The sequence below is a fragment of the Vombatus ursinus genome, unplaced genomic scaffold (assembly GCF_900497805.2).
Source record: "Vombatus ursinus unplaced genomic scaffold, bare-nosed wombat genome assembly UNPS02014774.1, whole genome shotgun sequence".
In the NCBI taxonomy this organism is placed as follows: domain Eukaryota; kingdom Metazoa; phylum Chordata; class Mammalia; order Diprotodontia; family Vombatidae; genus Vombatus; species Vombatus ursinus.
In genome coordinates, this window is record NW_020954552.1 from 13,450,572 (window position 1) to 13,477,169 (window position 26,598).

General features: G+C 35.3%; 1 protein-coding gene and 1 long non-coding RNA gene across 2 annotated transcripts in view; one reads left to right on the plus strand and one right to left on the minus strand.

The window, feature by feature from the left end:
• Positions 1-26,598, plus strand: part of EDIL3 (EGF like repeats and discoidin domains 3) — a 581,090-nt gene that overhangs the window by 450,394 nt on the left and 104,098 nt on the right. Inside the window, exon 9 of the mRNA XM_027864247.1 lies at positions 3,874-4,058. Coding sequence (XP_027720048.1) covers positions 3,874-4,058 — 185 coding nt within the window. The remainder of the gene's footprint in view (positions 1-3,873; positions 4,059-26,598) is intronic.
• The window catches only part of LOC114044659, a 177,715-nt gene that overhangs the window by 37,462 nt on the left and 113,655 nt on the right, over positions 1-26,598 (minus strand). The window lies entirely within an intron of this gene.

Below are 26,598 nucleotides of genomic sequence, written 5' to 3' on the forward strand. Positions count from 1 at the left end.
GAAATGGTCTTGGACGTTGAAAGACCATGTTGTATTCTTGGTCTTTTTTAAATTGTCTCTGGGTTTTGAATGCCACTTTCACATTCCATCTTTCCTTTCTTGGATGTAGTCTTGAAGCAAGGACAAGGATCTTTTCTGAATTAAAAAAAATATTGAAAGTTATTAATTTGATATTCTTTTTAAAATGAGAAGGTTTAAATGAAAGGAACTCAAACAATTGATCCTGATGAATACATCTTAAAATAACATTGTTTTCAGAGTATTTTTTATAAAGCAACAAGCATAATATTTTGAATCACTAATTAACTTTCAGTAATATTTCTCCTCATTTTTTTGATTTGAAATCATTGACTCTTGATGATCAGTAGCATAGAATTGAGGAAGTAATATGGTAAAATACAAAGAGCATTAGCTCTGGAATTAGAGGTCCTCTGTTCAAATCCCACCTCTCATGCATACTATTTGTGTGTTTTGGTTGTAGCAATTTTATCATTTTATCTCTTTGAGACTCAGTTTCCTCATCTGTGAAATGAGTCATTTTATCTCTTTGAAACTGTTTCTTCATCTGTGAAATGAGGGGATTGAATTAGATGGCCTTTGAAGTTCCTTCCAGCTCTCGATATAGGATCATATAGCTATGGTAGAGTTTTTGTCCTGTGCATTACATAAGAAGATATCACTGACATGCCTGTGGAATCAACAAGCCTCTCATCTGCTCTAAGGCAGTCGAGGAAAAACCTTAGTCCCATGAAGATTGTCACAGAAGCTTAATCTTTGCCTATGCTGCTAGTTTTCATTTTCTTTTTTGATCAGTTCTGCAATATGTTAACCCATGAGGGTCAGGCCCACATATAATACACAGCCACACTCTGAACATAGAAATATATTTTACTTTTGAGCTTGACAATAAATCACATAGACACTTTAAGCATTTTATTATATTTTTAAAAAGCCAGGCCACATCCCCAAAACACACAAACTGATTTTGAACTTGTACTTATATAATATAATTCTTTGTAGATACTTAAAATCATCACAGGTCCTTCCTACAGAAATAATATTTGGGGGGGGGGGCTAAACATAATTTTATTCAGATTCTATCTACATGAGTAAAAGGGTTAGCTACTTTCTCTATACAAAATAATGTGACTCAGATGGCTAATTAGTAAGGAGAGTCACAATGACATATTGAGGAAGCTCAATGAACTCAATTCACCAATGAGGCAACTAGGTGATGCATGGATAGGGGGCTGTGCTTGTAGTCAGGAAGACCTGAGTTTAAACCTGCCCTTGGGAACTTACCAGCTATGTTACCATGGGAAAGTCATTTAACTTCTTCTTGCCTCAGTTTCCTCAACTCTAAAATGGGGATAACAGTACATACCTTGCAAGGTTGTTGTAAAGATTAAATGAGTTAATATTTGTAAAGCACTTAGCACAATGCATGGCTTATAGTGGGTGTTATAGAATTATTATTCCCTCCATTCACTGTAACAATTTGCCTTAAATCAGAGTACACTCTTCATGCACAATGTGAAACAGAGCTCTATGACTTAGATCACAGGATTATATGCAATCAACTCTACTCTCCAAGCTTTCTATCTAGTCAGACAGTTTTAGGCTTCCTAATAGGGAGGTATTCCACCTGGTCATTAAGAGATGTGTTACTTCTTGGGTAGAAGAGTAGCTTAAGACATATTAATTGGTTAGAATAGTAATAGTTGTCATTGCTGCCATTGTTAGAGAAAAAAGTAATACATAAAACTGAATTCCATAGTTGGGTTGAAACAACAAAGGAAAAGCCCTTCAAAATATAGTATTTTCATTTTCCAAAATCTAGAAATTTATGTTTATTTAAATGTGAGGAAAACAGCTCAACTTTTCTATTTATCGGAACTCTCTTGCACCTCAACTTCTTTCTCATCCTATGGACAACTGAGACTATAATGTAGATAGCTTATTTGTTTTTAGTGTCTGAGAATATATTCATGGGCTTTCTAATTGGTCTTCCTGCATGGAATCACTCTTCACTTCAATTCATCTTACATTCCACTGCCAAGGTGATTTTCCAAAAGCACAGATCTGACCATATCAACCCCTTTCTCAACAAATTGCAGTGGTTCCTATTATCTCCAGAATCCAATATAAAATGCTCATATTGGCATTTCAAGTCTTCTTACACTCTACTGACAACCACACACTCTATGATCTAGCTCCACTGGCCTATTTGCTGTTCCTCACATACAAGAGTCTATCATAACGCCATGCATTTTTACTGGATGGCTTCCATGCCTGTGATGATCTCTGTTCTCATCTCTCCTAGCTGCCTTGACTTTCTTTAAGACTGCTGAAATTCCATCTTCTATAGGAGGCCCTTGCCAGCTTTTTCTGCTACTAGTCCCTTCCCTCTGAGATTACATTCTGTTTATACTACATATATCTTACATGTATAAAGTTACATGCCTTTTGGCTCCTTGAAAGCAGGAACTAAGTTTTTATTTTTTTTATCATCAGAACTTAGCACAGTATCTATCACATAATAAACACTTAATAAATGCTTGTTGATTTGACCCTTTTCAAAAATTACTGCCATGAATTTACTAAATGTTGCTACTTCTTATTATTAACTTGACTAAAAACTTAAGGTGTATGTTTGAATGTTAGGAAAGATCACCTATGCAATTTGGTTGTATTGACTGAAATGTGGACATCTACTTCCCCCCACCTCTACCTTGCTATTCAGTATCTGCTTGGATGTTTCCTAGCCCAAAGGAAGCAACTTTAAATATAAGAAAAAAATAATCACTGACTAGTATATGAGCAAGCTAGCCTTTTCTGAAACATCCTTTATTTGTGGAAATGTTATTAGAGTGATTTAAGATATTAAGGATATAACTAAATATATATTTCATTATTAGATCATAATAACAAATTTATCACAATAGATTCCTTTCCTAGTTGCACTTAATTTAAACATGAGCTAGTGACTTGTTATATTCCTCAACTGAATCCTCAGGAATTTAATGGCAGAATTCTGCATCATTTTTCTACATTCCAATCTCAAAAAATGTATGTGGGGGGTACTCTTAAGAAGCAATGTAAAAGAACATGAAAGAAAAATAATAATTTCCAATCATGAGAATGTCAGAAAAGAGATCAGATATTGCTTGCCTCTTAACAGTTTTAATTAAAAATCATTTTTAACCATTTTACTCTGCCTTTTATCTTATCTCTTCCATTTAAATCCAACTTTTCTAGGATGAGTTCTATAAGTAGCTATTTGAGATAATATGAAATTAGAAGGCAAAGAAAAATTATAAGGAAGTAGATGAGAGTATATTCATTGAGTAAGAATGTATCTCACAACTAAGTACTTCAGCCGTTTTCAGTGCAACAGTAGAGATTGTGGCAGAATAACTTTGTACTATTAGCACTTACAGGAGCAGTACTTTGCTACTATGTAAACGAAAAACAATTATTTTCTAAGAAAATATCTCGTTGTTAAGGAAACAATGGTGGCTGCTGAAAAGCAGGCAATAGTCATGAGGCTAAGAGTAATGAAAATGGAAAGAGAATTTTAACTTTGTATCATTTTGCAAAAAAAACTATCAGTAAAATACTTTGAATTGTCTATCTTGCTTTCAATTTTTTGAAAATATGTTAGAATAAAATAGCATCAATTGGCTATCTTGTTTTTCAATTTTACCCCAGATGCTCTCTTGATTAAAGATTTTCTGTAAGAATGTTGATTTGCCCCATTTTCAAAATGCATGTCATTATGTTTAGTCTTCTCTTGCCTATCCAAAATGTAGCACAGAAAACTTTCAGAGTTATAAATGATTTCTCTCATGGAGCCTTCTCACTTTCATTCAGGTTGTTCTGAGCCTCTGGGAATGAAATCAGGACATATACAAGACTATCAGATTACTGCTTCCAGCATCTTCAGGACTCTCAACATGGATATGTTCACTTGGGAACCCAGGAAAGCCCGGCTAGATAAACAGGGAAAAGTGAACGCCTGGACCTCAGGCCACAATGACCAGTCACAATGGCTTCAGGTAGTGTTTTCAAGATGTTTCTTGACATCTTGACATCTATTCACCCTCTTTCCAGAATTGGTTCATTGAATGTCCAAGTTAATATTCATTAAACTAATTGAAAATATGTTATTTTCCTCTTGGATCCACTAAAATTTATTTTGAAGCATAGGTTAATTACGTGGCAGCATCCATGTGTTGTTTTCACTGATAGTTGTAGGGCCTTAACTAGTGCAATGTAGAGATGCACCATGCAGAGATCCATCTGACCAGTCCTCAAAGTGAATTTGCATTTTTGAACACTCATGTATTGTCATGAGTTCTGTCATCTTTTGATTTGTATATTGGAGTCCTAGCATGAATCTAAACAGTACTAGAGACACACTGGGTGGTAGGTGGCACTGTGGATAGAATGCCAGGCCTGGAGTCAGGAAGACTCATCTTCCTGAGTTGAAATCTGTTCTCAGACACTTACTCACTGTGTGACCTTGGGCAAGTCACTTCACCCTGTTTGCTTCAATTCTCTTATCTGTAAAATGAGCTGGAGAAGGAAATGGCAAACTACTCCAGTATCCTTGCCAAGAAAACTCCAAATTGGGTCAAGAAGAGTCAGACATGACTGAAAAATGACTAAACAACAAAGAAACACAATGCTAATCCTGCTACATACATGTATATTGTAGAACCTTAGTACTGTGATAATGGGACTGCTTTCCCGTCTCTGAGCTCCTGTATGTAGGGGAAAAAAAATAGCCACTACTTAATTGTTTATCATTTGAAAAACTGACAATGTATGCAGTCAGTGAAGTTTTTAAAAGAATGCTGCAGTTCATCTCATTGGAGAAGCTTTTTGAAGTATAAATTAGTTTAGGTCAAGAACAGTAAGGAAGAAGAATTATGCCCCATCCTTAAGTATAGTCACTGCGTTTGGAGAATAGCAGTTAGATTTTTATTGCTTATTGATCTTTATTCCATATCCATGAGAGCTTTGAAACTGTAGTTACCAAGGAGATTTCTATTAATTATTGAAAACAAGAAAAACAAATAATCCTCATAACTCAATATTTATAGGATCACATTCACATGAGGGATTCATTGCTGTTTAAGTAAAATTCAAGATATAGATTGTGGCCTTTTGAGGGAGAATCTAGATCTGTGATTTCCTTAGTATAGGGAAATCCTGGTGAGGAAAATCCTGGAGATCAGCAACTATTATATGATTTCTAGTTTTACATAATTACCTCAGACACCAACAATTTAAACAACTTTTCCAGGACTACATAACCAGTACTACATGTGTGAAAAGTAAGACTTGAACTTGGGTATTCTTCAATACAAGGCAAAGTTTTCCATCTAATATATCATGCTTCTCCTTGTGTTTTGTCCTGAGACTCTTATTTGTTGCCTCCTAATTATGAATGAAAATTCCTATCTATACACTCTATACAGGCTAGTCAATAACAGTTCTAAATTTCTAATTTCAAAGATTAGGCCTTTCCAAAGAGAAATCAAATTTAGGAGCGACAGTTTCTACATGAAGCTTCCAAATATGTTTATTTGGGATTTCTATTGAAGCTCCCCTTCTGCGGATAATTTTTTGTCTCTAGATTGCTAGGTTGATAGGGGTGTGTGTATTTTGTGTGTGTGTATGTGTGTGTGCATATGTTTTTTTGTGAAATCCATGCATATATTTAAGTTTTCAAATATTAAATCATTTTCCCAGAACAATTGTACATATGGAATATTGTTTTGTCATAAGGATATTAGGAATAAAAACTAACTTTTAAACATCCTATAAATAACCAAGAAAGTTCAATGACTTGAAAACATGTTAACTGCTGCCATTTCAAGAGGCTACCCTTGAAGAGCATTGCCCATGATACTTTGCTTAAACTATGTGCTAATAGCTAAAATTGTCATCTTTAGCACAAAATTATAGCGACCATTTTGTCAAAAATGTCTTTTTATCCACCCTCAGATAGTCACTTCTATGCTCAGGTTGCTCCATTCTGTTTCTTGAATTAATGAATGCAAAGGCAACATTAAAAATGTATCATATGCTAAGCACTCTGCTAAGCTTTGAGAAAACATAGAAAAATCAAAACAGTACCTCCTTCAAGGAGCTCATCACCTTGGAGAGCTGCAAGATAAATTTGATGGCCTAGCTTACCCGTTTAGATTACTTTAATCAGTCAGAAGACAGTTATAGCTATCTAGAGGGCATCAAAGTAGGAAAGAGAGTAAAGCCTAGAAGATTTTAAGAGTACAAGAGACAAAGTAAGGATGAATGGTCCTCAGCCTTTCCAGAAAAAAAGTAATGGTATTGGTGACTTCCATCTTATGCACACCATATGAGTAGTCAAAGAGCCTGGATAAGTTCTAGATGGTTCTGGGTTGGGGGAGAGGATGAGAATCAATCCTCTTATCTCTCAGAGTTCTGAGATGGATTCTGGGCAACCAGGATTTGGGAAGGGGAATGAAGGTGGGTTTTCTTTCAGTGCAAGCTTATGTTTCCCCAAGAGTGGGTCTGTATTTTCCTGTTGATAAGCAAAGCACAGAAGGAATCTTCAAGGCTGGGCAGATTGACAATTTTTCCCTTGGTATGAAAAAATGTTATGGAGTTATGAATATATTAAAATATTTTCCTGCAAAGATATTATGCTCAATACTACTACAAGTTACAATACTTTCATCTTGCTATTTTGTTTTGAGAATTAGATTTCCATACTCTTAATACCAGCAAAAAGAATGTAGATTGAGAATTATTGTAACAGAGGTCAATTTAAAACCTGACTTTATTCCTCTGAAGTCATAAATTTCTTTAAATTTTGCACTAAATGCCTCAATCCCCAGATGCAGTTGTATCAGAGGGAAAGCCATGGCCATCATTTAAATTTCCAAAATTCATTGTCAGTCTCTCTGAGGTTGAACTTTTTTAGGAAATTTCCTTTATAATCTTAATGAGATGACCTTCTAACACAGGTGAACAAATGATTTGATTTATTTTTTTTCTGATTTAAGTAGTTTTTTTAGGATCTAGTCAGACAGAGGTTAAAGAAACTACTCTAAATTCCAAAACATGAAAGGACAATGTTTCATGTGTGAGATAGAACAAGAATTACTTTTCTAATTTACATGCATAATGACACTAACAACTTTTTTTCCTTCTCATTGGCACTATCAGTATAGGACTGTTTTTTTGTTTGTTCGTTTGTTTTTCTCCCTTGATTCATTGCTTCTTGTGCATGTACAAGGCATTGATCTCCACCAATAAGAAGAGAGTCCCATACCAGTGAGCTTTGGGACCCAAACTGCACTGTTATTAATAGAATTGTAAGCTGATCCCTTTCTGCAAACAATTTTTCCCCTTTCCTTTTTTTAAAAACCAATTTGTCTAATAGAACTTTTTTACCTTTTGACATGAGCTCAGAATAAGTAACTAAACCCACACACATAAACACAGACACACAAATACACACATATATAGAATGGATGAAGTGAATAAAGCCATATCCAAATGTAAGGTTTATTATTACATATAAAGAATTATACTATTACTAATTTTCATTTTAGCCAATAGGAAAGGGACCATAGTGGAGGGTTTCACTGCCTAAGGACTTGTTAATAATAGGACAGAAATCTTTCCTAATAAGTGTCACCATCATTTCACATCCATTGATGTATAACGTTCTATCTGCTTTGTATGTTTCTGGTATATGTGTCCATGTTGTCTATCTTGTTAGAATGTAAGCTCCATCAAGTCAGAGACCTTAATTTTTGTCTTTGTGTTTCTGAAAAATAGCACAATGAATGGCACATAGTAGATGTTTAATAATTGATTGATTGATTGATTGTATTGTAACTTCATCTATATCCATAGTTCTGTGCCATAAGGAAAGGCTATATGTAGCTTATCTTCCCTAAATCTGAAACTTACAGATACAAGTATAGATTCTTTAGAAGAATAACAGAATTTAAATCTTAAGTCTAATGAAAGGAGGAAAAACTGTATTGTCACCTGGAGAATGACCTCCTGGTCCTTTTGAAATCCCTTTCCCTAAGTGAAGAAAAGCTACGTATTATTTCAGACAACATCTATTAGTGATATTAATAGTGTTGTTAAACTGCACATTGCAGTACCAACCTTTTCAAAATTGCATTTGACTCTGCAAAATTTCATTTCAATATTCATTTTATGGAAATGTTTATGGTGACAATTGAATTTGTCTTCAATTTAAATAAAGCAGTAGAAAAACAGGTTTATTTCTGATTTCTTATGTAGTATTTCAGCTATAAAATACATAGCAACTTTAGAAGCATTGATTTCTCTTAGGCTGTACTTATATTCACCCTTCATGCATGACAGAACTAGAGAAAAATCTTTCAAGAAATGAATAAACTCCAGGACTCCCAGAAGCATTAATAAATATTTGGATTCCCAGTTCAGGTCTCAATATTTGATACGTAGAATACATTAATCCTGAATGCAATTGTGACCTGTGGGTGAGCTATGCAAAGATACCAGGTTTGATTATAACATGCTGATTTTTTTGTTTGTTTGTTAGTTTGGCTTGTGGAATCAATATGATCTCATCTCTAACACAACCTAGCATGGACACCAGTAAATGAAGCAAATTATTTTGTTTTTCAAATTGACAAGGATAAAAGTTAAAATTAGAAAGTTTTTGAATAGTATGAATGGTAGTAGGTATCATTGGATAGTAAATAGAGAACTAGCCTCAGAGCTAGGAAGGTCAGCGTTCAAGTACCTCATCTGAAACATGCTGGCTACTTGACGCTGGGCAAGTCTCTTAACATCACAGTGTTCTAGGCCACTCTCTAAAATTGTAAGTGGCATAGAAGATATCACCCTGCATTAATAAAGGAGTTTCTACATCCAAATATTCCTTATGCCAATTAAATAATGTCTAGTCCCTGCCCCTTTAATCTTGGAAGGTATTCTTTGACTTTAGAGGTTAGAAATAAAATTCAGATATTACTGGACATCACAAATAGTCCCTGATAACCCAAAAATGGAAGGAACTGAATAGTGTAGTTCTGAAGGAAAAGGGGTCCATATACTTGCAGGAAGGGAAATTATTAGCTTACACTAAATACATCAGAAAAAGCATTTGAAATGATAATGGACCACAAACTGAGTTTTTCATAAATTCCAGTGTTGAGTAAAATCCAAATATGACATGTGGGTATGGAAGTTTTCTTTGTTTTTGGTTTTGGGATTTTTTTCTTACAGATGGGGAAACTAAGGCAGGAGAGGTTAAGTGACTTGTCTCAGGCCACACAGCTACTTAATTATAAATAAAAAACTAACATCCTAGTATCTAAACTCAGAGAGCCATTGTCAATTCCATTGTATTACATTTCTAGACAATTTAGAAAAAGGAGGAACGGTATTCTCCTTTCAGAATTTCATGTCTAAAATAGTGATTTCACTTGCAAACAAGATATAGCAGGACCATAAAGAGATCTTTTCAAATACATTAATTTGCTAATAATAAAGATACTTTTTAACATTCCCCTTATGAATTATGCACATGCCATATTTCTCTCATGGAAAATGGCATATATTTCACATTTTTCACTTTGTGAAATGTAAGGATGCCAATAAATGGAAATATTAGGCACATTTCCATAAAGCAAATCCTTCTTTCCTGTTTTTGTTTTTGTTTTTTCATTATAAAATTAGAACTGAATCCCTATGGGCAAAGTTCTCCAATCAATTGAGTGGAACATGATGTGAAGGAGGTTTTGGTGGCTACTGTTGCCCTCATGGTGTGTCAAGCAGTTCAACAAAATGTTATTCCTATTGGGAAGCACAGACTCTACCTAATAGTTCACTTTTCTGTACTGTAACTTTTGGGTCCTTTCTTGCAAAGTACCATGCAGGAAGATTACTGGCTGATATCTTCCAGTTCTACATTTAAGATTCAATGACATAATTTTGTCTTGATTCTGCAGTTATTCCCCTATTTGCCCAGATTTTTTGACTAGATTTCTGATCCTCAGGTATCCAAGCTGCTTGTTAAAGTGCACCACTTTGTGATGTCCTGCAGTTCATATGTACTTCCTGAGCACCATGAGTGTCTGCCTTGTCTTTGACTTATCACCTTAACTTCCTCTCCATAAGAGCCCTCAATATTTCTCATTGCACATTTTGATAATCTGCTTTCTATTGAACTCTAAACCCAGCATACCCTGCATTAGAACAGAATGTCTATTTGGTATCAATCTACTTCTTTATTCTAACTTCTCATGCTTGTTGTTGTTCAGTTATTTTCAATCACATCCAACTCTTTGTGACCCCATTTGGAGTTTTCTTGGCAAAGAAATTAGAAGTAGTTTGCCAAAATTTCCTTCTCCAGGTCATTTTACAGATAAGTGAGGCAAGCAGAGTTAAATGACTTGCCCAGGATCGCACAGCTAGTAGGTGTCTGAAGCCAAATTTGGACTCAGGAAGATGAGTTTTCAGGTACGGCACTCTATCCACTACACCACCTAACTGCCCTAGTCTAGTGTTTCTATATCCCCTAATTTAGATTCCTCACCTGACTTCATGAAATTCAGAGTCTTTTCTGAGTTCAGGCTACTCCTATCCCTACCCCCTGTCTGACCATATCAGCTTCACTTCATCATACCTGGCCTCAGCTACTTCTCCTGCATCCTCCACCTGATATTGCTATTAAACTGACAATGACAACTTTCTTTATTTCAGACATCCCTCTTCATCATCAGATCACCTTCAGAACATGAAAACATATCCCAAAGTGCCACCTGCCCAACAATTTTCTTTATGTAAACTCATTCTAGAATTTTGTTCTTCTCATAAAAATTCCAACTATTCCATATCCTCTGCTGCCTTCTCTACCACCTTTGCCAACATTGGGCACCCAGGAGAGAAATCGAGTTTGTTTTTTATTTTAGTCATTTTATAACTCACATGATCTACATGTGAATGACTTCTTATAGATTACAAAACACTTTCACATCCATCTTCTCATCTGATTCTTACAAATCTGTGAAGCATGCAGGAAACTTATTATCCTCATTTTGGTAATGGAGAGACTGAGGCTTAAGGTGTCAAATTATTTGCCTAGGCTAGCAAATGTCTTATTGATGATGATTTTTTTGGCCCTGATACTCAAGAAACAAATAGAAAATAGCCCTCATTCCTGTGCTTGTGTCTCCTTCTATCTCAGCCATGATAGTGATGGAGTGGCAGAAAAGGAGGTAGAGGATGCTAAGAATCACATAATTTTTTTACCTTTTTTTTTTCCTTTAACTCTCTAAATGAGAGATCTTTCTCAAGAGATCAATGAGCAAAGATATTACTAGGGGAGTTAGATCATTGTTGATATTTTTACTATAGAGACACCAGAAAAAAAAGAGGGCATTGCAGGTGAAAGGAAGAATGGCTTTCAGAGGCAAATAAAAGGCTTTGATAAAGCTGGTTTCATTATATACCCAAATGCAACCTAAAACATGATTTCCTGGTCATCTTCCATTGCCAGTCTCATGATATGGATTTATGAAAACAAAACAAAAACTTGAAGATTATCTACTATCACTTGGAGAATATAAAGAGAAAGGGAAATTCTATGAAGGTCTCAATAAGATCTTCTAAAAAATTAATGAACTCTTTCATACTCAAATAATGCAAAGATGAGAATAGGTGAGGATGGTGAGAAACATATTAGAAAACATGGGTCAGACATAAAGGATGAGAAAGCCCAAAGATTTGGGGGCTACAAAGAAATCTCACATCTCTGCATCATAAATGCTTCATTTAAGAAAAGCTCAAAAAGGCCCTAGATGTGGCAAACACTATCGAGAATCACACACACACACACACACACACACACACACACAAATTAAATCAATAATATTTTAACAGAAAAGAAAGGCATTTTACTGATAACAATAATGCCTAGTACTTATATAGCACTTGAAGGTTTGCAAAGTGCTTTACAAATATTATCTCATTTTATCCCTATAACAACCCTGGGAGGTGGATGCTAATCTTTTCCTCATTTTACAGATGACAAAACTGAGGTAGAGAGATTAAGTGACTTGCTCCAGGCCACTGAGCTATTTGTTAACATGCCTAATTCCCGAAGCTATTCCTGCTTTAGCTATCAGTGTTAGAGTTAGAACACTGACTTTTCACAGCCAAGATCTAGTTCAAAATTAGTATAAATCTAGGAAAAATATACAGAAATATATGACATTCAGTTGAAAAACTCAATCCTGATATACTAAAATAAGTTATTGATAATTTTAAAAATGAGTAAGAGTAGAAAGGATATAAATACTACATATAATAATTTCATAAATAAACAGAACTGCTGTAAATCAGTTGCCATAACCAGGAGACTAAAAAAGCCTTAGAAAATCACATTAGGTAGCAAGCACTTGATGTTCTTGGAAAGTGGAGAGAGATGGAAGTCCAAAGTAAAACTGACTTAGAATATACATGTTGATCACATGACCAGCAAGAATACAAATGAATGACTTTTGTAAAAAACCTCTGTAATCTTTCAACCTCCAAACATAGGAATTATACAGCAGATGTAGAATAATTATAGCTAAAAGCACAAGATCAGAAGAGAGAATAGCCCTGGGAAAAGAAAAACCTTATGAATTGACACTAGAGAATTTTAACACTTAGAGTACTTACTTATCCCCTCCCTGTCCTGCCTACTCCCCAACCCTATGCTACAACTATTAGCATGAACAAATTCATAGTCTTGTGCCTGAGGCCCCAGCCTTAGGATAAGACCTCGGTAATAGGTAAGGACTCTATCCACCCATTCTCTAAGAAAAGTGACAGACACTGATTCTGCCTAGCTACCTGAAGGAGGGGAAGGAAAGTGGAAAGGAATCAACTGGGCTAAAAAATATCTGGAGGAAAAACTAGATCAGAAATGAAGAACAGCAACTTAAATCAGTCCCAGCACCCAGAGGCAGGGGTGTGCTGGAATCAGCCAATACTGGCTAGTGAGAACCTATTGTTATGTTTTCAGTATGAACATTTATAACTCAGGAAATAGCAAGTGCTACAAATCAGGGCTTGACTTGTTGTTTTGTTGATGTTGAGATGTAAGAAAGTGTTGAAATTTTTAACAATGCAGGTTAAACTTAAAGCTGTCTTGTACATACATTTCTCTTCCCTGGAAAGCTGGTTAACAATTCTCAGCACACCTTTGCCCAGAGGTAACTCAGAACAGGGACCAGTTCAGCATTCCCCATATTTCCCAAGGAAAGGAATCAGTTAGCCCTGAAACCCAAGTTGGTAGGTCTATGGCATGACTGAGGATGGAACATCTAAGAAAAGTCTGAAGCACCAAAGATAACAAAGTAAATAGCCTCAACAAAAGACCAGTGAACCATCTTGTAAATGACTAAAGAGGATTCTTTAAAAAAAAAATGAAAGGCAAAATCTGTACCACTACAATGGGAAAAAAATACAATTGGCAAATATCATATAAAGTACAGTGTCTGGTGAAAGATAAAATCCTGTTGACTCCACAGGGACCGTGGAAAAAACAAGAAATCAGAATATTCAAAACAGAAATAAAACTCGGAGAATGATGTACACATTAGCAACAATAATGTAAAACAAACAACTTTAAAAGAGTTAGGAATACTGATAAACTCAAGGACTAACCACAATTCCAGACACCTATCTCCAGGTAGAAAGGCAATCAACAGTACAGATTGAGAAAGAATTTTTTTTGACATGGCGATTGTGGGAATTTGTTTTGCTTGATTATATATGTTTATAAAAGGTTTTACTTATCTTGCTTTATCAATGGCGGAGAGTGGAAGGTGGGAGGAAAAAATTTGAAGCTTAAAATAAAATAAAATTGAATTTTTTAAAAGTTAGGAAAGAATTAAGTCAGAAATCAGATTCTACATGCAGAAATTAGAAGGCTAAAGAATTTTAAAAGTCAATTGGTCAAGTAAGAGTGATTAAATCTATGACAGGGAGTCTTTCTAAAGAAACAGAGGCTTTGAAGGGGGGATTAACAGATTTATAATTCAGATATTGAAGTGGAAGGAAAATTGTCAGAAGGAAAGAAAAAGGAGATAACATTAAAAGAACATATTAATTCTTCAAAAAACAAAGTGATTGGATTTAAAGAACAGATGTAATGATATATCATAAAGATCATTGGTCTACCAGAAAAAAATGCAAGTCAAAAATACTGAATACCATAATGTAAAGGGAGAGGAGATAGGGTGTCCAGAAAAGATTGTCCATAATTTTTATATACAGATAATAAAGCATACACTGAGATAATCAACATATTGCCAAAAGGAAAAAAGCCCAGCACATAAAACTCAAAAGATGTGCAGTGGCTACATTTAACAAATTTAATGACATTTTTTTTGCAAGTAGCCAAGAGAAAGACTTTCTAACATGAAAGAAAGGAAAAATAAAAAGCTTCATATGATTATGGTACAATTAAAGACATCAAAAGAGAAAATGAAATAATACATTACAGAAAGCAATGGAGCCCGAGCTATAAAATAAAATTACAAATTAGCTTGCAAACCTCAGATTAAATCATTTAAAAAAAGAAAAAGGAAAATTGAGTAGCAAGTCATTTTAACCATTTACACACACACACACACACACACAATCCCAAAATCCAGAGTTGAGCAGAAGTATTTGTAAACACTCCACAAAGAAGCAAAAGAAGGGTAAATAAGTATATTTACAAAAAGAAAGGTTAAGTAAATTATCTCATGTATATGTTATTTGATTTCTTTTAAGAGAAAGTAATTTATGGTACCTTAAGACACAGAGAAAAGAAACTCCTAGAGGTCACAGGCCCTTCTTCCATCAACCTTTTACTGTTATCCCAAGCCTATCCTAGTCATAATTAGGCAAACAAAGAATTTGTGGAAAAGGAAAAAAAAAAGAAGAAATTTATAAGATAATTTTATTATATATTTAAAAGGAATAGTAACTTGTACATAATAGATTTGTGGCTTCATGTGCAATCATCTTTTTATTATTCTATTATGTTATAGAAATGCTTGTTTTATTTCATAAATTAAAAATAATTTTTTTAAAAAAGAGAAACTCCCTAGAACCTCATGGAGCACTTCATCCAGAAAAGACCATCTGACTGCATAGAAAGCAGATATTCAAATCCACCAGAAAATGTCCCTTCCCCCTCTCCTTCATCTCCTCTTTGCCTCTGACCCCCCTGGTCACCACATCTGCTTTCAGGTTCACTCACACTGCTCCTCCAACTTCCCCACTGAGCTATTCTCAATAAAAAGCCATAATCACTAAAAATAAGATCTGCACTGATCAGATGCCTCTCTCATTCTGGAACAAGCCTTAAGCCAGAGACAAATAGATAAAAGAAAGAACAAATCAGGACCACTGAGAGATAAAAAGGATCTTAGAAGTTAAAGATTTAAGGAGAACCTAAAGACACAGAAGCAAAGATAGATGAGTTGAACTGATACACCATAAACCCTGATCATCTGACTCCTCAACACAAAGAGTATAAACTAATTTGTAACATCATATGAAGAAATATAATTGAAAATGTTAAGCAGTTTTGTCTCGTAAAGAAAGCCTAGTGGAGGATAAAACCAGGTAAAAGAAAGTTTAGTGACAGACAAAGCAAAGTCATTCTAAGACATTTAATGATAAGAAAAAAATGGAAATAGGACATCAAACCACAGAAAGATGGACATTTAAAAATATATACTCACCTTTTTTTTTCACTATCAAGCTTAATAGAACAACCAACCTTGAATTCTAACACCACAAGTCCTAGATGTGCTTATAGAGGAGATAAAAATGGTGCTGAAGAGAACAAAAATGAGGTGGAGGAAGCTGGATCAAAGCAAGTCTATGAAGAGAAGATTTGTATTGGAAATGAAATATTGTTGAGTACATTAAACAATCCATACACAACTCATCTGACCAAATTGAAGATAGAAAAAGTGTGTGAAGGAAAGAAGAAGGAAGGAAGGAAGGAAGGAAGGAAGGAAGGAAGGAAGGAAGGAAGGAAGGAAAGAAGGAAGGAAGGAAAGAAGGAAGGAAGGAAGGAAAGAAGGAAGACAGAAAGAAAACAAATAACTATGGATGTACAGGCCTACTTATTGACATCTATATAAACTTTTTTTAGGAAAGTCATCTATAACTGAACACAAATCTATAATTAAAGGCATTCTCATTTTGCAACAAATCATTACAAAGCGGGAAACATTTTTGCAATACAAAAATGATGAAATGATTTCGAAGATGCAAGATCCTTGTGTGTTTTCCTGTTGTTCCTTTATTATGTGTATAGATGTATATATATTCATTTCCTTGAAAGCTCTACCAACTAGGGTTGATCTTATTCCATGGCTAGGCATAAAATAGACAGAAACATTTTGCCAAAGGTGTTCACCTCTGTGATGGAGTAGTTCCAGCTTAGAGACTGAGTTGAAGATGAATTTTCAATGGTCCTCTAATTGCTCCTGTTTTTGATAACATCATGCTGATTATATCAAGTCCCAGAACACTGCTGATCTCTTGGAATATATCCATAACTACTCAAAATGTTTAACCTGGCCATATACATAGGAAAAATAAAGAATCTCTATCACCCAGATTATGATGTGTAGTCAGATGGAAAACCTAGAGTTTTCTCATCAGGCTGGAAATGATAGAGATAGAGATGAAAACAATATTTGAATTATAATTGATTTATTGAATTGTTAATTTTTTGTGATTTATTGAGACCCAATAATGTAAAGATCTTTCTCAAAGGGGAGATCATCTGCCTACCTTGCTTTCTAACAATGGATTCGTAGTGCTGTGTTCCTCCGCCATAGGGGTAGCTGTGCAACAGAATATAGGGAAGGGAACCACAAGCAGATCTTGTTGGATTGTGGCAAGCATGCCGGTTTTTTTTGGATACTCTCTGGGAAAGACCATGATGGCAGCACGCAGGGAGTAATGCTTCAACTTTTAATAAACCTTTATAAAACACAGAGAGTACAGAGGCAAATGGCCCAGAGAGGTCCAACGTATATAGAGGCAGATGGTGTGGGAAGGGAGCATGGGGAAGAGATTGGGGAGGGAAAGGAGCACAATAAGTAACTTATGTAACTGTCTATCAGAACTGGAAGCACTTGGGCAGCATGGACCTGGAGCAAGTGAAATACTCAAGAAGCAGGCATTTGAGGTACCGTTTTTGTAGGGTTTTAGTGGTAGGAAATGGACTAACTCTGATCCATGCCACTTTTAGCTTACTTCATTAACATATCAACATCATCTCAAAGTTGTCAACACCATCTTAGGATCAGTTCATTTGCATAATTTTTGCATTATTACTGGTTTTATTGTACATGTCTGGAGCTTATCTGCAGTTCATATACTGGAAACAATTAGCAGGATCTAGAGACCATTACATTGAGGCCTAGATGGCTTCCCCTAATTTAGCACATAATCTCAGGATTGGCCTTAATAGTTTATGAGGCAATTTCCAATGACTCCTATGCTCCCCTAGTTTATGAGACACTTTGAAAGTAGCTATGATGCTCCCTTAATTTATGAGACAGTTTGTGAGTGACTGCTATGTTCCTCTTTTGCAAACTTAATTCCTATTTTTGTTATCTTATGCTTGTTGCTGTTGTTCAGGCATTTCAGTCATGTCTGACTCTCTGTGACCCCATTTGGGATTTTCTTGGCAAAGATACTAGAGTTGTTTGCCATTTCCTTCTCCAGCTCATTTTATAGGTGAGGAAACTGAGGCAAATGGGGTGGAGTGACTTGCCCAGGGTCACACAGCTGGTAAGTGTCTGGAGTCAGATTCTAACTCCAGGCCTGGCATTCTATGCACTGTGCCACTTAGGTCCTACTTATAAACTTACTATACTAACTGGGGGAATGGGTTGGAGGTAGTAATGGGGACTAAAACAAAGGTATAATTTCAACACAATCTTGGAAAAGCAATGCATGTGGAAAAGAAATTGGAACCAGAATTAAACAGAAGAGTAGGCTAGATTGCTCTCCAGAAATTTCAAAGTTTGTTTAATGACCCCAAACTTCTCCCAGAAAACAATTATTTTTATACCTCCATGATTCATAGAACACAACTGTCTTTAAAGAATTGAAAATGGCTATTACTAAGAAAGAATGGGAATGGTAGATGTGAGTGGGCTACAATATAAAAATACATAAGGAACTTTTAAAAAATAAATCTAGTAAATTATGTTGTCAGGGCAGGAAGAGAAGATGAGATGGCCATGTTGCAAATGTGAGGAAGACTTCCCAAATGTGCTGCTGGTAGCCTCAAGATAAGTAAAGAGGATCTCCAGAATGTTGGGGAGCTTTCTGTGGATAACTTATGGGAGGACATGGACAAGAGTCATATAAGATGGACAAAAATGAAAAGGTTATGATATGCACCATAGGAGAGATCTTTTGAATAAATTAAATTATAGATTCATTTGAATATTTGAATATGTGGTAGAATAGGAGTGAAAACCCAGGTCTCTTTTGCTTTATTTAGAATAGAGGATTCCTATGTGATTATTTCTCATTTATATGCTTTGTAATTGCAAATATATGTACTATATATACATATATATATTTATATATATTATACATACATGTGTATACACAAGTACAAGTGAACACATTTAGGAAAAGGCATCTCCTTAAACATGGTACCTTAACTGATACAAATCACTATAAAATTATTTTCTTTACTTTATACTTATTTGTGATAAAGATCTAAATAATTTAGTCCATTTATTTGCTATGAACATGTCTATATGAAGCAAGCATTTCCAGTTGTACTACTTAGAGTAATTTGGTCTAAAACATTCTTTCCTTTTTTGGTTCATTTAACTCCATGAAGCCAGGAAGTGTGTTGAATGTATTAGATCAAGGGATGGAAGAGCGAAAGGAAGATCCATGTCATTGGGCAAATTGTATTGTAGGTAGGGTGCTTGTAGCCAAAAGTAGGTGTCAGGCAGATACAGACTCAGCTATGAAAGAATTGATTTCTATGACATGAAATTTGATATATATTAGTTTGTTCTAGGATGGTGAACATTTATTTGCTCTCCTGTAGACAGTAGACATTTCAACATATCAAGGAGCTATTATTTCTTCTATGTACTCATGCCTTCTAGTAGAACAGATTGCCACCCAGCCAAGCCATAGCAGATGGTTTGATCAGTTGCTGTGGTCAAAAAATATCATCCAGCTGACCCATCCTTGTGATGAGTCTCTTCAGACTTATCAAGGAAACAAACATGCAGGTAGTTTGTCCCTGAGTTTTCTGTCCATCACTCAGAGACCTTCTAGCTTGGCAGCACCTGCTTGAACTCTGCCGCCATTGCTTTCAGGAATTTTGTGACACAATAAGGCATCAGAGCAGAGTTTTATGATGCATCCTTCTCATTTATAGGAGGAAGGGAACATATGATATTTCCCCTTTAAAACTGGCTTTCTTTTGGCTTAAAAATAATATAGTGTCACATTTAGATATTTTACCTTGCTCCAAATGTTGATGCACTTTAGTCTTGACTCCTCAGTATTCATGGTGACAGACTGTTTATTGTAAAGATCTCCCTCTTCATGCCAATAAGAGCAGTTTTTGCAACTGACATGCATTAAAGTTTAATATAGAATCCATATTAGGATATTCACTGCTTTAAACCAAAATGGAACACTAAACATAAGCAATAGACGGATTGCAGTGTTTTCTACTACTTAGCAATAATGCTCTGAGCTATGAAAGCACCATTATTTTACCAATATGTTCCTTGCACATTTTCCCATTTTAAAATTCTCACTACAATTTCTTCCTTTTTGAACAATCTTAGAGCTGTTGCCCCCTGGAATATTAATGCCCAACATATACTCAGTTTCTCTTCTACATTCCCAATGTCATGTAATTCAGTTAGTCACAGAGGAGGGACAATGTAGGTGTGGTCCACTCAAAAAGGATCAGTCATCTGTTCTTTAACAACTTTAACTTTTATATTATATAAAGGAAACTGTATGGAAAAAATTGCGGGGGGGCAAATTGTGGCAACTAGGTAGCACAATGGACAGAGTGCAGCCCTTGAGTCAGGAGAACCTGAGTTCAAATCTGGCCTTAAACTGTTACTAGCTGTATGGCCCTGGACAAATCACTTTACCTTGTTTGCCTCAGTTTCCTCATCTGTAAAATGAACTGGAGAAAGAATATACTCCAGTATATTTGCCAAGAATATCCCAAAAGGGATCATGAAGAGTCATATATGACTGAAACAATTCAACAACAACAACATGGAAAAGGGGGACCAGATAATGCCATCTACTCATTGTATGACTTTAGACAAGTCATTTTCCTCATTTAAGGAAATCTCATTTCCTCATCTAGAAAGGAAGTGACTGAGTTTGATATCTATAGTCCCTTTTAATGTAAACATCCCATAATATAGTATGGTATTATTCTATTTAATTATATTTTGACACAATATTTGTCATATATACAACAAAAAATGAATCAATGAAAGTATGTTGCTGACCAGGGGTACACACATACACACATATGTTTATATGTATGTATGTCTGTGTGCACTTATGTATGTATGTCTGTGTGTATATATATGTATGTATATGTGTGTCTGTGAATATTTTGTTATTGTTCAGTTGTTTTGGTTGTGTCTGACTCTCCAACTCCATTTTGTGTTTTCTTGGCAAAGATACTGGAATGGTTTGCTATTTCCTTCTCCAACTCATTTCACAGATGAGGAAACTGAGGCAAGCAGGGTTAAGTAACTCTCCCAAGGTCACACAGGTAGTAAGTATTTGAGGCCAGATTTGAACTTAGGAAGATGAGTCTTCCTGACTCCAGGCCCCAGCACTCTATGACTATGCCACCTAACTGCCATATTTATATTTATGCATGTGTGTGTGTAAGAGAGATAGAGCAAGAGAGAGAGTGTGTCACTATAGAGATTTTTAATCATTATCTATGCATTTATCTTTTTCCATAATGTAAAAAGAAACTGATATACAGAATGATACTTAGAATAACACTATTTAAAATTATATCTATTGCCATACTAGAACTATTGATCATTACTTCTATTGTCTATCTATTGTAGAAGGTAGGGATAGCAATAGGTAGTGTAGTATATTGGAATGAAAGCTGACCTCCAACTCACAAAGACTTGGGTCAACTACTACAGCTGACACATAATCACCATATGATCCTAGGCAAATCACTCAAACTCTCTGTGCTGTAGGCAACTCTCCAAAATTCTAAGTTTCAGGAAAGTCAATTTCCAACATTGTTAGAAGTTATCTCACTTGGTTGGAGGTCTGCATGTCAATTAAATCCCAAGTTCAGGCCCTATCCCTACCCTGTCATGGTGGCCTACCTAACATGCACCAATAAAACAACAAATTACTACAAAAGCTTTAAAAAAAACTAATAAAAAGCATGGTTGGAAAGAGCATGACTATTTTCTACTTAAATCTTTACATTCCCTTTTTTTCTCCTGCCCCTCTCAATTCTTACTACCTCCCTAAGAACTTGTTTTTTTAATCAGATTAATTATGGAATTTGAATCCCCAAGAAGATCTGATGGCCTTTCACGCACATGACAGGCACCATCTGTTCAATGAGACATCTGCCTGATGATGTGGGAAGGCATGGAAGGGTACCTGAGAATGTTACATTAGGTCTATGAGCATTTGCCACATCTGCCTCAAACCTCTGTAATGAGAAATAGGATAATTCTAAAAATGATAGCAATGTTAAAGATCTCAGTGGGATATAAGATATCTTTAGTTGCATCCATCTTCTTCTATATTTGAATTCAAAGAAATGCTTCTTTTTTTGTCTCTTCTGACAATCTTGCCCTGATCAAAGGCAAGCATTTTTTATTGTGCTTTCCTTCAGTTGTTGACTTGAAAATTTTTAGCTCACAAATATAATTACATGACAATAATGATGCACTTTGGTTGCTCATCTATTAATAGGAGCAATGGCATATAAATATGCAAATGACATGAATCTTAGTCTTTGTTAAATTAGTGTGGTCTGCTCCCTATTCTTAAGAACTTTTTGCTACCTTAGTTGGGATCCAGGTAAATTCCCTGGAAGATATAAATGTCTGATTATCACAGTTCTGAGCCTCAATAGCACCCTCATAGGAAAAGAGAGAACCCAGGAGAAAACCAATGGATACAATAAGTTTTATAGGTGAGAAATACTTATGAATTTATCTGGGTAAAGATGGGGGTAGAAGATATGTCATTTGTCACATGGAATTATGTCTCTTCATCATGTGCCTGTGCAGTTAATTTTTAAAACTCTAAATATGGGACTTTACATTTATCAATATTCAGTTTTCATTTTTCCATGTCTGCAAATAGATGTCTCATTTTATACTTTTAGTTCTATTGAATTTTTCACATTAGATTTATCTAATTATTCTAGCCTGTTGTGATCATGTTAAATACCAATTATGCCACGCAAAGCATTATGTATTCCTTCCAGCTTTCTATTATCCTCAAATTTCATAAGCAAGCCATCTATCCCTCCATCCCATTCTATCATAAAAATAGAGAATGAGTCAAAATGCAGATCCTTGAGCCACCAACAGAAGGTTTCCCTTTATTTTAACATATGTTCATTAATCACTGTTTTGGGTATGTGTCTAACTAATTCCAGATCAGCCTAACTATACTATTATTGAGCCTGAACCTCTCCATTTCTCCAACAAAAATATTGTAAAAGACTGTGTTAAATGCCTTCCTCAAAGCGAGGTATTACGTTATCTCTGTCATTCCCCAAATCTGCCATTTCTGGCACCCAGTCAGAAAAGGAAATGAGGTTATCTGATATGAACCATTCTTAGTGATCCAACTCTGTAGCAGTTGAATATTGCTAGTGGAAGTCATATTAATATTTTGACTTGTTCCATTGCAAATCGGTGGTATCTAAATTCTCAATTGGACCCCCTAGCACTGTACTGACATCCTTTTATTCATCTCTGATTGAATACCACAGTCCCTGTTTTGACTATATTCTTTCTCCTAGCCTCCAGTTCCACTGTATCCTTCCTGCTCTCATATATGCTCTCACCTCAATCAATCAAACAATTAAGAAATACTTATTAAGTACCTACTATGTGCCTAGCACTGTGCTAAGCCTTGAGGATAAATAAAAGAAAGGAAAAAGACAGTCCCTGCCCTCAAAAAGCTTACAATCTAACTTCCTACATCACTGAGAAGATTGAAGTTACTAGATATTAGCTCCTTCATGTTCCCTCCTGCACAGCAGAACATTTCCATGCAGACTCATCCATCCACTCAATTCAATAAGTATTAAAAAAAAAAACTGGTTTCAGAGGATATGGCGGTCATCCCTTATTCTGAGACCAAGCCTCCATTTTATTCCCTTTATCCTATTTCTTTCATGTGCTTTCTCTTCATCATTCTTATTCTTTCATGGTCTGTCTCTCTCCCTCTCTCTCTCCCCCCCTGCTCCATACAAACAATGAATGTACTCTGATCTCCCATATCCTGAAGAAAACAAAACAAAAATTTTTTTGCTATGCTATCTACCCAAGCTATAATTTCATATATTTTCCCTCCATCACTGCTTAATCACTAGAAAAAGTAATCTAAATTCACAGTTTCCACTTCCTTCCCATCCATTTACTCACTTACAGAGTACTTATAATGCAATCTCACTGGTCATGTGGTCATTGCTAATCCATTAGTTCTGCAGTAATCCTTTTTGCAACATTTCACATTATAGACAACTCCTTCCTTTGGAGAATTCTCTCCTCCCTTGGCTTCTGTAACACTATTCTCTTTTTTTTCCCTACCTGTCTGATGGATACTTTTTTTTTTATTCCTTTCCTGGTTCATTATCCTATTTCAGTGCCCTAATTGTGAGCTTCCCCAAGACTCTCTCCTCTTCCCTAGTATGCCTCTGTCTTCGTTTTTCTGTCTTCATCTCTCCTTCTTTCTCTCCATCTCTCCTCTTCCCATGCTCCAACACTCTTGGTGGTCTCATCCACTCTGATATTTTCAATTACCACCTCCATTTATATAACTTTAAAATCAATATAACCAAATCCAATACATATGTGTATATACATATCTGGCCTCAAATTTGCAATGCTTTTCTATTCCTGAATTCTATTACCAAAGTAAAATAAAACAAGCATTGACAGATAAGTTCCTTCTCAGCAAACAGCAAATAAAACGTGCTTGTTATTTTTCTACTGGTTAACCAATAAAATCAAGAAACATATGGTGAGAGAAGAAATGAGTGATGACATCAAATATGCCAAATTAATCTTAATTAGGAGAGAATTCATTCCATCCCTTCAAAGTTCAGTCAGAGAAGGCCTTGGGCCATTATGACACTAAGCTATTAATGAGAAAAGAATAAAAAAAGATATCCACATTTCAATATATTAAATTTTAAACTTCATGTTTTACCTGGATATATTAATTCCATTGTTTTAAATGACTGTTATTAACATATTTCTCTGTCTTCTTTTGAACCTCAGAATGCTCACAGAACAATTTGTAGCTAGGGCCAGAAATCTGTATTTAGTTCCATTGTAGAGTAGTTATTGTGACACCTAGACTGAATTTAGTACAAGACACTGTTGCCAAGTACATTTGAACTCATTGAGTTTGACAGATGTTTAGTGAATTATAATTCCCAGATATGCAAAGACAAAGAGAAACTTGTCTCTGCCCTCAATGATTCTTGCATCTTATTGGAATTATGGGTGGAGTAGAAAACTCAACAAATACAGATAGGCACATTCAAAATATGTGCAGACTAATACAAAGTAGCTGAGAGACAGGCAGAGACAGACATAGAAAAAGAGATTCAGAGAGATAGAGTAAGACAGACAGGGACAGAGAGAAGGCATATTTATTCTAATCAAATTGATCTTCCTTCATAAAATGTATTTTCACTGGTGAAGAACTCCCTGGACTGTGGACAGTCCTAGTGGCAATGATTCCCCACTAATAGAAGCTATTTCCAGTGTCCTTTGAAATGTGACCAAAGATCCCTTGAGTACTTTAACAAGGAATTATCCACTAGAAAAACTAGAAACTGTCTGATGAACATATCTGAGTGAATGCTTGCTATGTGTGAAATCACCACGGTCATTTTCCTTACCCCTTAAAAGTTGGGTTGGTTTTATTTTGGTATCCCTAGTACTTAGCACAGTGCCTTGCACACAGTAGTTGCTTAAGTGGTGTTTGATATAATGAAGAATTGAATCAGTGATTTTTTCTTAGCTTCTATTTTTGTACACCAGAAGATACTGCTGTAAAAATCAGATAATATTTTCTCTTCACTATCAATTGAGAGAAGGTTCAAAGATCCACTCAACTTCTGGAGGGATAGAGGCAGTCAAGCCCCCTGCATACGTGTGCATGTAAGGATATATTCATATAAATGGGTGGAATTTTATATATACATATATATATACATATATATGTATATGTGTATACACACACATATATGTGCTTTCTTACAATAATATGTCTATATTATATATTGTTTTATATCTTATATATGTATATACATTCATACATGCACATATATGATATACATATATGAATGAATGTATTTGTCCATCCTGTAGTAAGCCTTATTATTGCCTTACATGGTTGTATTATTTTAAAATAGATTTTCCTGGGATTCTGTTTGTAGTGTAGCACAAACAAGACATTCCTGGCTCCCTAAAAGCACTCTGTCTAAATGAATAGGACTGTAGGACAGTTGCAGAAATGCCCAGGACTTTTCCTACTTGGCCATCAGGACGTCCACTGTTCCAGAGGATGCCTTAAGGTATTTGTTCGACCTGTAGAGCTTTAATGCTTTAGAATACCTAGAATGTTAATACGGCCTCGAGTGATTTCCAGTATTGATGTTGGACTCCTTAAAACCCCAAACTTTTTGGGAAATTTGGCCCTTAGGGCAATGAAATTCCTTAAGTGTTTTCTTGAAAAGGTTGTCTGGTATTTGTCATCTTATTGGAAAAATCTAAGTAAAAACTTTCAAGACTACCACTATTTTGATTTCTAATTCTGGCTTTATTTGTTTTATGACTCTGGGCAAGTCACTTAAGCTTTTCTGGAATCCAGTTTCTTTAACCACGAAATGAATCTAATATCTGTCCCAGTTATATTATTATCCCCATTTTTGCAGATGAAAAGTCTGGAGTACAAGGAGTTTAAATGCCTTTCTCAGTGTTATATAGTAAGACTTTATCAGACTTAAGGCCAGAAACCTAATATAAAAGTGTCCTTTGAGACTTTTCACCATGGTCAGAATCTGGGGCATATAATTACAATAAAATCATGAATACACACTCATAGCATAGATGTGTGAATATATATGTATATGCTATCTCTCCATTCATATAAAAGCTATCTATATCCACATAGATGATAGACATAGACATACAGTTAGACAGACAGATAGATAGATAGATAGATAGATAGATAGATAGATAGATAGATAGA